Below are 11,007 nucleotides of genomic sequence, written 5' to 3' on the forward strand. Positions count from 1 at the left end.
CCCCTGAAATTCCAATTTGTCATGGTTTTTCTCTTAATAACATTGTTAGAGCTAGATGTGACACACACTCGTGAAATACCAATGTCCTAGGACAATAGGACTTGGTTGAATCTATCATATAAACCTGTGTCTGGTCACTGTCATAGCATTTACATGCCAATGCAGGATGGGGATTGAATGGGGGTATTTCTGTAGAAAGCAACGCTTACAACAAACAGCCTAGGGATAATAAATCACAAAGAGTAGCAATAGGTTTCTGCAGAATGACCCGTCAGTCTAAGCTCTAAAAAGATTTTGAAGAAGATTCGTATTTAATTATGTCCAGCGGTGAGAAGAGAAAAGCAGCCATTTGACTGTGACAACTGACTGGTTATGAAAACTCAATTACAGGGAGTAATTGTTTTCCAATAATGGGCTCAGTCAGTGGGATCAGTACAGATCGTTCTGCATTCAGGAGCAGCTTCTTCTCTACACAAGTATTTCCCAGTAATAGGACATCTGGGGGTCCTTCCACAGCTAAATAAGGATTAGTGTAATGGAAATTTATTCAATAGCACATGCACATTTTACAGAATAGGAAAGAGTATAGACAACTCTCTTTGGTATTATAATATCATGCTATAAATTTATCCAAATAAGACTTCAGAGTACGTGTCACAGAAAAACACAGACACTTGTTCAGGGGTTGTTTGGGGTCTGTTAGAAAAGTGTTAATAAAAAGGCAGAAAATAGTGAAAAAGCCACATTATAATCTCCCAAAACCCAAGAAGATGTTTTTAATTTCTTTCTTTATCCGACCAAAACAGTCCAAATTTAAAAGAAATTAGATTTAACACCTAATACATTAATACAAAGAAAAGTATAACCTCAGCTTAAATCAGAGGGTAACCCCTTTTTTTTTGCATGAAAAAATGTTCAAAGAAATAAAAGATAGTTACATAGTTACAATATTCTCATCTATTAATTAACAAATCCACTTTAGTCTTAAACTTTAAAACAAATTAATGAGAAGAAAAAAATCAAAGACATGTAACAATATACAGTGTATTTTTAATAATTTAAAAAAATCAGCAGACAATTTTACTCATTGTGGGTTAATTTATCAACCAGCAAATACAACAATGGCACAACTTAATTAAGCCTGTTAAGTACTTTGTTTTATTTTTATTATTTTATTGAATAAAAGTAAGTTACAGTACATATTGTGTCTTTGTTGCTAACACAATAATTCATAATACAACTTGACCAAAGGTAAAAAGCGTAAAGATAAATTACAGGGAATTTATCATCATTAAACATCTGGATATTCCAAAGTTTTGCAGATGCCTAACAGGTCTGTCTGAAAGGCTGCTCACATGATCTTCGGCCTCTGAGGAAGGCACAGATTATAATATGCAGTTTGATCCCAAAAATCTGGTCCTTTCCAGCCACACCAGCCCTGAAAAAGAAAAGACATACTTACAGTAACCCCATTCAACATTGCACAGTATCTGAAAATGTTAACTTAACAGACAGAAATGCAGCCAGCTTACAGTAGATGCTTGTGACAGTTACCTTGTCAGTGATAACCTGTAAGTCCTCTGCTCCTGTGAAATGTGGATCTAGGATGAGATAGCGGATCTGCCCGCTGGTCTCACTCCACGCCACGCCGAGAATAGTGTGAGCTAAAACTCCCCCTCCTGCAACACCGGACAACGTAACATTGAGGAAAGTTTTGCATTCATCTTAAGAAAAACATTTTCGTCTAATTTGCTGTTACGCTTACAGATGTGGAAGAAATAAACCAATCAGAAAACACCATGTATTTCATGCTTGCTACAGTGGAGGTGCTATTATCGTTTTAGTTGATTTTTTTTGTAGTAATAAACACAAACGTTGTGGTGGCTTTCAAGTTTAAATAAGATTGCTTAAAATGCATGTAACATAGCTTAGGAATTCGGAAATCCAGCTTACCAATCATGATAGGAGTCCCTTCAGTACGGAAGTGGTTAGCCAGTTCTCTGCCTTTGGATGCCAACTCAGAACCTTGACTGGAGAGTACAAACGTTTATCAGCAGATGAGTCTACATCACATGACACAAGGTGCTATCCATACGCATCCGATCACTAACAACACTCACCTCACAAACATGATCTTTGACGTGACCTCAAGCAGCTGGTTCAGAACAGCCGAGACCTCTATGGATCCGATCCACTGGCGGGATCCAACGAAGGACGCCTGTTTGTCCCCAACGTCCACTAAAGCCTGGAAAGGAGAGAGAGAGCGAGCGAGAGCCAGTTAAAAAAAAGTAGCCGATTGGACATTTCTACTTTACAGAGATAGTAATGCAGTGTGTCATATAAACAGAGACACTTCTGTACCTTTTGGATCTCCTTGTGGGTGGGCACAGGCCGCTCTACGTAGCCTTGCTGCTGGAACCAGGAGCAGATGGTCTGCAGTGAGCGATAAGCACAGCCCCAGCCGTTGTCATCCATGTGGTCCTGCATATAGTGGTGATAGCTGTAGATCCCCTGGACCAAGTATACCTTGTGAACACACAAAAAGACAAATCAAGGTTATTATTTCCTTCAAAGTAACTTTCGGTATCCATTTAAAAGGGGGTAAAGTGTGAAAGTAAGTTTGGTGATTAGCCATACCTTTCCGTTTTCCAGGCTCGGATGTGTGAGCACCAGGTGAGGGTTTCTGAGGTATCCGTCCTTGTAGGGCTCATTGGGAAAGTGGTAAGCATTGGCTCTTCTGAAATAGGGCCAGTCATCTGGTAACTCAAACTGTTGATGCAATTCCTACTTAGACAGAATTTTTAGTACAAAAAACAGGAAAACACGTTCAATAAAACGCAAATCAATTGTCAAGCAAGGCTACTGCTATTTTTTAAACTAGTGTTTCATGCAATTCTAACGAGCAGGATCCACTGCCCGTTGGAAAAACAGTTAAACAGACATACTGTGCCTAAAGTATAAATAGTTTAGTATTTCTGCTATATTTAGTTTAAATGATTAAGATCATATCAAAGTAAGAATTTTAATATCAGGGGAACTACATGTTGCATCCCTATTTGTTTGGGATTGTTAGAAACCTCTGGCCGCGGTTCCAACCTTGCGCTGTGTCTCTAGCTGGCTGTCAGGCACTCCCGCTGGGTAAACCACAGTCACTAGTCCGTTTGGTTTGGGGAGGAGGAAGTGAAGCGGTTCAGGTACGAGCAGTGTGGTCCCCTTCATGTGCTGAAGCATCGCTTTTTCCATCTTACACAGCTGATGAGTCAGCGCCTCCAACAGGCGTCCAAAGGCACTGCAGCAATGAAACATCGTTCCATGATAAGTTTACAGTGAGGTTTCAAAGTTTGGTCAGTAATATAAAATCAAATGTTGTCAGAGGCGAGTCATACTCTTTGATTGTGTCATCGCAGCTGGTATGGATGACACAGTCCATGGGAAGCGTTGTAGACAGGAAGTGGGATTTCTGGACTGTTCTGCTGAGGGTCGGGGCTGAAAGAGGGCCCGTTTTTGTCAGCTCCATCATCAGGCGAAGGTTAATGACACTCTAGATGACAAGGTGGGAATGCATTCAAGCGGAAAATCCATAGAAGCAATAAGGCATAGGCAAATATCCTTAGTTTAATTCCATTGTGACGTGTTTAAAAATAAGTTAAAGATATCATCTGCCATTATTTAAAACTATTTTTCTGAAATTACACTCTGCACTGGAGGCATCAATGAACAACATCAGGAAGGCACTGAACACTTGTGATGTTACTTCTTACAAAGGCTGCTATCGCCGCTCTTAAAGAATGAAGTTAAAAAGGATTGGTAACAGCTGCAATGGCTGCTGGTTTGATAAGGCAACTGCCTCCTAATTCAGGGATTGTGGGTTGGAGTCACATTCTCTGTAGCCTGGTCCTACCAGACCATCGTACTTCATTTAATTTGTACAGAAAGCTACTGAAGGGAAATGAAAATTGAGCGGCAGTACGTAGGCGGGCGGTGCCAGGCTACATGATCTAGGGGTTGGAGGTTGCAAATTATCCACTGCTACAAAAGCATATATACAAACAAAACTACCTTCTTAACTGTTAGTCAGATACAACAAAGCATGTGAAGGCATCTTCTTGTCCTCTGTTTTTGGCATTTTGTAAATCAAGTAAATAGTTGATAATGTAATCCAAGTATGAATTGATAATGAAACTAATCAGTTTTCCTGCACGTGAACATACCGCTGCCAGATTTTTTTTGCTCTTCTTTTTTGCAGATCTCTTGCCTGTGCCATCTTGTTCATCTGTCCTGAAAATAGATACAAAAACACAAAAATACATTAAAAACACTTCAGACAAAAAACCTAAAATAAACAGATACAATTGCGGATGCCTCTATATGAGATTAAAGAATTTAAAAAGTGAACTTACTGTATCCATTGATGTAAATCATCACATAGTGTGTCTGTAGTTATTTCTTCAGGTGTTGCATACACACCTCGGTTTGGCCAAATAATAACCGGACTGTCACAGACTGAGAGAACACAGGACTCAGATTTCACCATAGATTGAAGCATCTTGAATGTTTCTGTGATGACTTTCTGCATGAGCAGTGCTGGAAAAAGACGGACAGACAGACAATAGCCTATGAGACTTTCCCTTAAACCAATACCACACAGTCGTGACATCATATTATATTATATACCCTAAAATGTGTCCCTGATCATGCTTAGATACTTTTATTAACATTTTGAATGCAGGACTTAAAGTGGTATTACTCCTTTTACTAAAGTAGCCTTAATGATCTGAATACTTTCTCCTCCAGCAGATGGGAGAGAGATAGGCTATTGGAGAGGAGTAACATCGTCCCTGAACACACCGTCTGTGCTTTCCAAGTGACATCTGAGCTCCAGGGGCCCAGTGACCCGAAGGATGGTCCCCGAGTGTAGGGGCTGTGAATCAGCGACAACCTAAGATAACACAGGATAGGTTAGTAGTCTGAAAGAGAACCCAGCTGACAGAGTTTATAACGTTAAAGTGCATTCATAATATTGACTGCAAACAGGAACCGAATAGCCGCAGTCAGCTGGCAGGTATTTACAGGCCAACAACAAGCTCAGTAAAATATAAAGCTGAGCAGTTACAATTCGTCCAGTCGTCTCCTCAACAAACTCACCATCGTGCAGTCCGGTAAACTGAAAACACTGATATATATCGGTTGCTTTCTTCTACGTACTGGGGGCTGACATGTCTGTTGTAGGAACTATTCAACGTGTCTCTGGCTGAAGCTTTCCATTGGACTGCACTGACTCCGCCCACTGATGGTGCATTCATGGTAACTCGTACATTTTAAAACTCTGCTGTTAAAATGTGACAAAAACACTGGATCCAAACCATGATCCAAACCGTTTTTGGCTTTTGTGTCAATTTAGATTGAATATATAAAAAACGATTTGAAAAATAATAATACAGAATATAATAAAAACACAAGCAATGAAAATCATACAATATTTAACAATGAAAAACACCCTCCACACACTTTATAGCATAACTAATAATAATCCACTGATATCATGTATTCAAAAATGGGCCCTCTGCATATAGAGTACGTTTATTTCCCTACTTTAAAAATGTTTCTGTTAAAACTTGTATTCTTGTACACAGTGTATTTACAAAATGGTATTGCTAGTTTTACTTCAGGTTGCTTCTTCAATCACTGGATTCTGAAAACAAATACCCATGGGGCAGTTGGGAATGAACACCAAATATGTACATAGATTGTAGTTATTATAAGATGCGTACAGCAGTATACTGAATAACGTAGGCTACAGTACAAGCAAACAACAGAGACCATTCTTTTTTGTCTTCTGTTGCTCTTCTTCCATGATAGTTTAATACCAAAATATGATTTCTAAGGGATAAGGGGGGAAGAATAGCCTGGAAATCCTGACCCTGATATCTTGAACGATAGAGGGTCTGGCGACGATCAATAGTAATTTCCAACTCTAGGGGCGGCTCCTACTCGTGCATTTCAAATGCCACTGCACGCAGTTGGATAGCACTACAACCAATCAGAGCGATGCACAAGTGACGTAAGCCCCGTTCGTTTAGCGAACAGCTGTTAAACTGTTCAATTAAACGTTTGCCGTTGTCGGTCGGCAAAACAGAACATTCCACTTACTTGCTAGTGAAAGCTATGAGTCCCGTCTTCCAATTCGTTAAGGGTCGAGGCCAAAGCAGTCTCAAACTCACACAACATATCCGCAGCCATCTTTGATGTTTACTATCACAGCTTCGACGTCGCATGCACGTCACTGTCGTCATCCGGTTACGTCCTCCCCAGAGCACCATATAAAGGGCTCTGGCGCGCCCATATTAGATAGAACCAATTGAAACGTTATACCAGATTTCTGGTAGTCTTGATAAGCTTCAACGGAGCGTCTCCAGACCAACACGCGCAGCAAATTTAATTTGCCAGCGCCTAGTGGCAGGTCTGGGAATGCCAGGCTAGGGGAAGAAGGAAATAATGCCAGAATGTTTAGCACTTGAAAGTGGGAACAGGTTCAGTCTATTTGAAGCAAAATAAGAATAATAGAAGAAAAATTACTCCAGTTAACCTTTCATGTATAGTCACTACTCATACAATCCTGTAGTGGTGCTGTTTGGACAGTATTCAGTGCGTCTCTGATGCATGGTTCTGCTTTACTAGGATCGAGTGATGCATACTATATCTAATTATTCCAGCATCAGTGCCCATGTCTCCCGTCTTATGCAACACTTGAAAACATGTATCAATGCTACTTTATTTTTTATTTAATGTTTTGTTCAGCTATTTATATGGATTTCATATTTTTCTTTTTTTACAAGGATAAAGAATGCGAGGAGTCACAGTTAAACCATAGCAAAACAAGGAAACAGTTTCTTGGTGCATTGCCTGTTTGCCTTAGGCTATAACATGGCAGCCATGCGTGCTGGGCCAGGCAGGGTGAGTGGACACACAGTCAGATACTGTTGTTCTGCATTTAGAAGTAGGAGCTTTCCAACTGTCCTGACTTGTAGCAAACATCTCCACCAAAATGTAAAATAGAAAAAAACAGGCTTAAGTGCATACCCAGAGGCAGAGATGAAAATGAGGTCAGTTTTGGGACAGTTTTGTTCTTACAATCCTTCTGGTTAAAATCATCAAGGGTTTGGATTACTGGGAAAAGGAACTGAAATGGTCCGTCTCATACACACATTCAAAATCAATCATCCGAGTGTATCAGGTTGTCAGTTAAAATTTTAATAAAAACACTTAACAGGCCCATTGGTACATGGCTGGCTTGTAGCGTCAGCACCCATGAACATAGGGATGAAATGGCTGCATTCTATTGTTCATTGACTTGAATAATAATTGTGTAAAATGTGAAAAAAACACGAGTTTGTCTGGTGTCTTAATTAGTTCTGCAGAGCAGTTTTGACCAACAGCGTTCAAAAGACCCACTGTTAAATCCACAAGAATGCATCAAAGCAACTTCACCAAAGAAGATTTACAGTAAGTATCTTCTAAAGGTCATTTTGTGCTTGAATGTTGCAATCTGCCTGCAAGAAAAGTTTCTCCTTGTTAAACTGAGAGCAGCTGGAGTATACATTGTAACTGTCTGACGTCATGTTCCTGTGGACTTAGTGTCCTCGGCTAGATTTATGATGTGATTAGCTATCTCTCTGCGTATCATAAACAGAGTATTAGGATTTTTGGTGAAGTGCGTGCAGGGACTGACTATATGGCACTTACCACGGCAACTCACATTACAAGTGCACATTCATCAAAAGGACCTGAGCATTGTTACACATTGATTCAATTGGTTGTTACCCGAGGCAAAGGGGATAGTACTTTGAATTTATACAAATAATATTAGTGGAAGTGGGTTTGCATGTGAATTTCACCGACCACTCACCTCAGCTTTGACTAAAAACTGTTCTTGTCTTTTTCTCCACAAATGACAGTGAACTTGCAGGGTAATTAACTGTAAAAAGTAGGGCAGCCTATGGAAATGTCTTGATGTAATATACGGTACATATTTATTTTTTGCCTCTGGATATGAGATGACCTTATCTTCATACCATTGCTCTCCTACTGAAGCATGTGCTCTGGATGGTATAGTCCTCTGTCGTTCCCAATCTCTAACATGTTTAATCCAGTATACAGCATGTGAGTGAGACTTGATTAAAGCTTGAGAGCAGAAAACTGCGCAAGGATATGCTCAATTCCACTAGTGCCATTCCACCAGCTACAAGAAGAAAATTCTACAAAATAATAACAATAACACACTATCCACCTTTGATTCCACCTTTCATGCATAATGAGTAATTTTACTCTCAAGGCTTGATGATACTTACTTGTTTTAGATATGGAATGCATGACTTTTAGTTGGTAAAGTATTTTTTGGTTGCAGTATTGCTACCTTCAATTTAAAGGATCTACATGTCTTATACTTCTTCAACTACATCCTGAAGATAGATAGATAGATAGATAGATAGATAGATAGATAGATAGATAGATAGATAGATAGATAGATAGATAGATAGATAGATAGATAGATAGATAGATAGATAGATAGATAGATAGATAGATAGATAGATAGATAGATAGATAGATAGATAGATAGATAGATAGATAGATAGATAGATAGATAGATAGATGAGGAGGCGGGCGGTACTCGGTTGGTCCTCTGGGTCCTGGTGAGAGGCGCTAACAACAGCTGTCCCCTCTGTTTGTGGCAGATGGGTCACTAAGACCTGGGGTTGGCCTACAAGATCTGCTTCAACATGTCACTGTGGTTCACAGGCATTTGCCTCCTGAAAGGAAAAAGCACTGAAAGGGGAACTCTTGAGTGTTTTCCTCATATACAAGGATATGAGCTCGCACTAGAATAAAAGTTTTAATTTTTCACATTTAATAAGTAAAAGCAGGGGGCATTACGTTTGACAGACCTGGTGGAGATGCCAGTATGGTTTCTAAATGTTTATTTGTTGTAATTTGTTATTGAGTACTTGATTTATTAAACTTTTTTTTAGGAATGTGTCTGAATGCCATTTTCTCCATTATTGAGTTGTATGCTAGTACAGCTACAGCAGTTCATGTTAAAATGTCACAGATTAAAATAAATAAAACGTAAACACATTTTTCAGTTTACAGACAAAACAAAACTGAATTGTATTGATGGTGGCCACCCTGGGGCCTAATGAAATTAGTTCCCCTTTCATCTCTAACCTCTAAACCTTTTGTTTTCATGTGGTAGCAACATCCTTGGTCTTGTTTTTGAAAGATAGCCAATATAAGCAGCATGCTCGCTTGTAGTTTTCCTGCCAGAGATGAGAAAAACTCACAAATATCAAAGCTGTTCATTATTCAGGCCTTGAAATGGAATTATTATGTTAGACAACGACAAATGCTGTTTTCTGACCAAACAAGGCCAACCAGCAGTGCTGTGGCCGCTTCATGGCCAATATACTCTACTTTTGAATTTAATTTGATAAATGATCAACCGACATATACAGTATAACCATTTCCCAGACAGTTACAAAAACAGATCTGATTCACTTCTTGTTAAACTCACACATTGGAGTGTTTTCTTTGAAAAAAAAATTCTACAAAAAAATAGTGAAAATGTTCAGATTGAAGAATTCATTTATCTATAAAGATAAACACATTGCGCAGTGTTTCTGTTTATATTCCAGGGTAAGCTTGCTGGCCATTTATTCTAAAACAAATTAAGTGGCAGGTTGAAAAATACAAACATAGCCAACAGTCTGGCATTTCTTAAGATGGAAACAGCAACAACAGTCAGGAAACAACAATACATCTATAACAATAACATTCATTTTCCAGTATATATGACATGCAAAGCGACATGAATTGAAGACATCCATCCATCTTTATACGCTTATCTGGGGTCAGATCATGACGGCATACGCTCTAGCAGGGGACCCCAAACTTCCCAGAGGTAAATTAAAGCACAGATGATAAATGTTGATGATGAATTGCAATGTTGACAATTACAATATTAATCTAAATAAAATGCCAATACAATAGTTAAAATAATAGCGTCATTATACATATGGTGCATACAAGACATGCAATGCAACTCGACCTCAAACAGTTAGGTCAAAGATTCAGGCTGGTTATGGTAAATGAAACCTGTTTTAAATGCAGAGGCGAGGAGCAGGCAACAGAGGTCTGGGAAGCTATCTTCTTTATAAATCCACACCCCAGGATTTTTTTTACCCTTTCAAACTTGCTTTTAGTTTCAACTTATGCTGATTCAAGTAACATCAGTTGAGCCAGTTTAGGCCTAGTAAGGACCTGTAAACGGACAACGATGTATAACATTGGTGGAGTTTGAGTTGTTTTTAAACTAAAAATGCTACCAAAATAGCTGGTTCCGAAACATTAAGATGTGATGCCGTTTCTTTTTCTTTGCCGAGTGAACGTTATCTTTGGATGTAGAATTTGCAATAGGCATTTTTTGCATATTTATGACACCCTAACCCTTACCCTAACCCTGTCATCATACAGTTTATATTAAAACAACAGACAATCATCCATTTACTTCATAAGGTATGCCTATATAGGCTTACTGTGAAGCTGGGAATTTTTAATGCAAGGAAATGTGTGTATGTTACGAGAGACGACAAGGTAGCCTATATTAAATATTAGGTATAAAATATAAGCATAGTACAAATATATATATATATATATATATAGTTGGGAAAAGGCAAACAATTGAGCACCATAGGCACGCACACTTTAAGTGCTATGTGAGTATAATTGAAATAGGCTACAATTATTTATCAGGAGACCATGGGACCCATCTATAGGCTGATTTAAATAAACAAAGTCCATCGCATGCGAGAAGTCGTCTGGAAATAATGTCTCATTGCTGATAGGTTGTTCTGCTACACCAGCCCAACTTGCGCATGGATTGGCCTCTGCTCTCCTTTCTCCATGTTTCTCATTGGCTTTTGGCAACGATAGTTCCCTGCCATCATTTGCCCG

General features: G+C 39.0%; 1 protein-coding gene across 2 annotated transcripts; it reads right to left on the bottom strand.

Moving 5' to 3' along the window:
- Positions 1-1,046: 1,046 nt before the first annotated feature.
- Positions 1,047-6,221, bottom strand: ufsp2 (ufm1-specific peptidase 2). 2 transcript variants are annotated; one of them, XM_080029399.1, is made up of 12 exons: positions 6,151-6,221; positions 4,849-4,939; positions 4,401-4,584; positions 4,212-4,278; positions 3,387-3,541; positions 3,097-3,289; positions 2,638-2,784; positions 2,362-2,526; positions 2,121-2,245; positions 1,954-2,030; positions 1,555-1,679; positions 1,047-1,438 (listed from the first exon to the last, which is right to left on the bottom strand). In XM_080029399.1, the coding sequence occupies exons 3-12, from the start codon at positions 4,574-4,576 to the stop codon at positions 1,352-1,354; spliced, it is 1,317 nt and encodes a 438-aa protein (XP_079885525.1). In that variant the 5' UTR covers positions 4,577-4,584; positions 4,849-4,939; positions 6,151-6,221; the 3' UTR covers positions 1,047-1,351. The 2 variants fall into 2 exon arrangements, with proteins under 2 accessions (XP_079885525.1, XP_079885524.1); XM_080029398.1 differs by lacking the exon at positions 6,151-6,221 and adding an exon at positions 5,146-5,228.
- Positions 6,222-11,007: the final 4,786 nt, after the last annotated feature.

The sequence above is a fragment of the Ammodytes marinus genome, assembly GCF_949987685.1.
Source record: "Ammodytes marinus genome assembly, chromosome: 6".
Classification (NCBI taxonomy): Eukaryota; Metazoa; Chordata; class Actinopteri; order Uranoscopiformes; family Ammodytidae; genus Ammodytes; species Ammodytes marinus.

Bases quoted from the DNA above. Each gene is read 5' to 3' on its own strand.
- ufsp2 (XM_080029398.1), bottom strand. The intron at 2,246-2,361 runs GTACAGAAGTGT...TCTCCTTTCCAG, and splicing joins CCCACAAGGAGATCCAAAAG to GCTTTAGTGGACGTTGGGGA. The intron at 2,031-2,120 runs GTGAGTGTTGTT...TGTACTCTCCAG, and splicing joins TCAAAGATCATGTTTGTGAG to TCAAGGTTCTGAGTTGGCAT.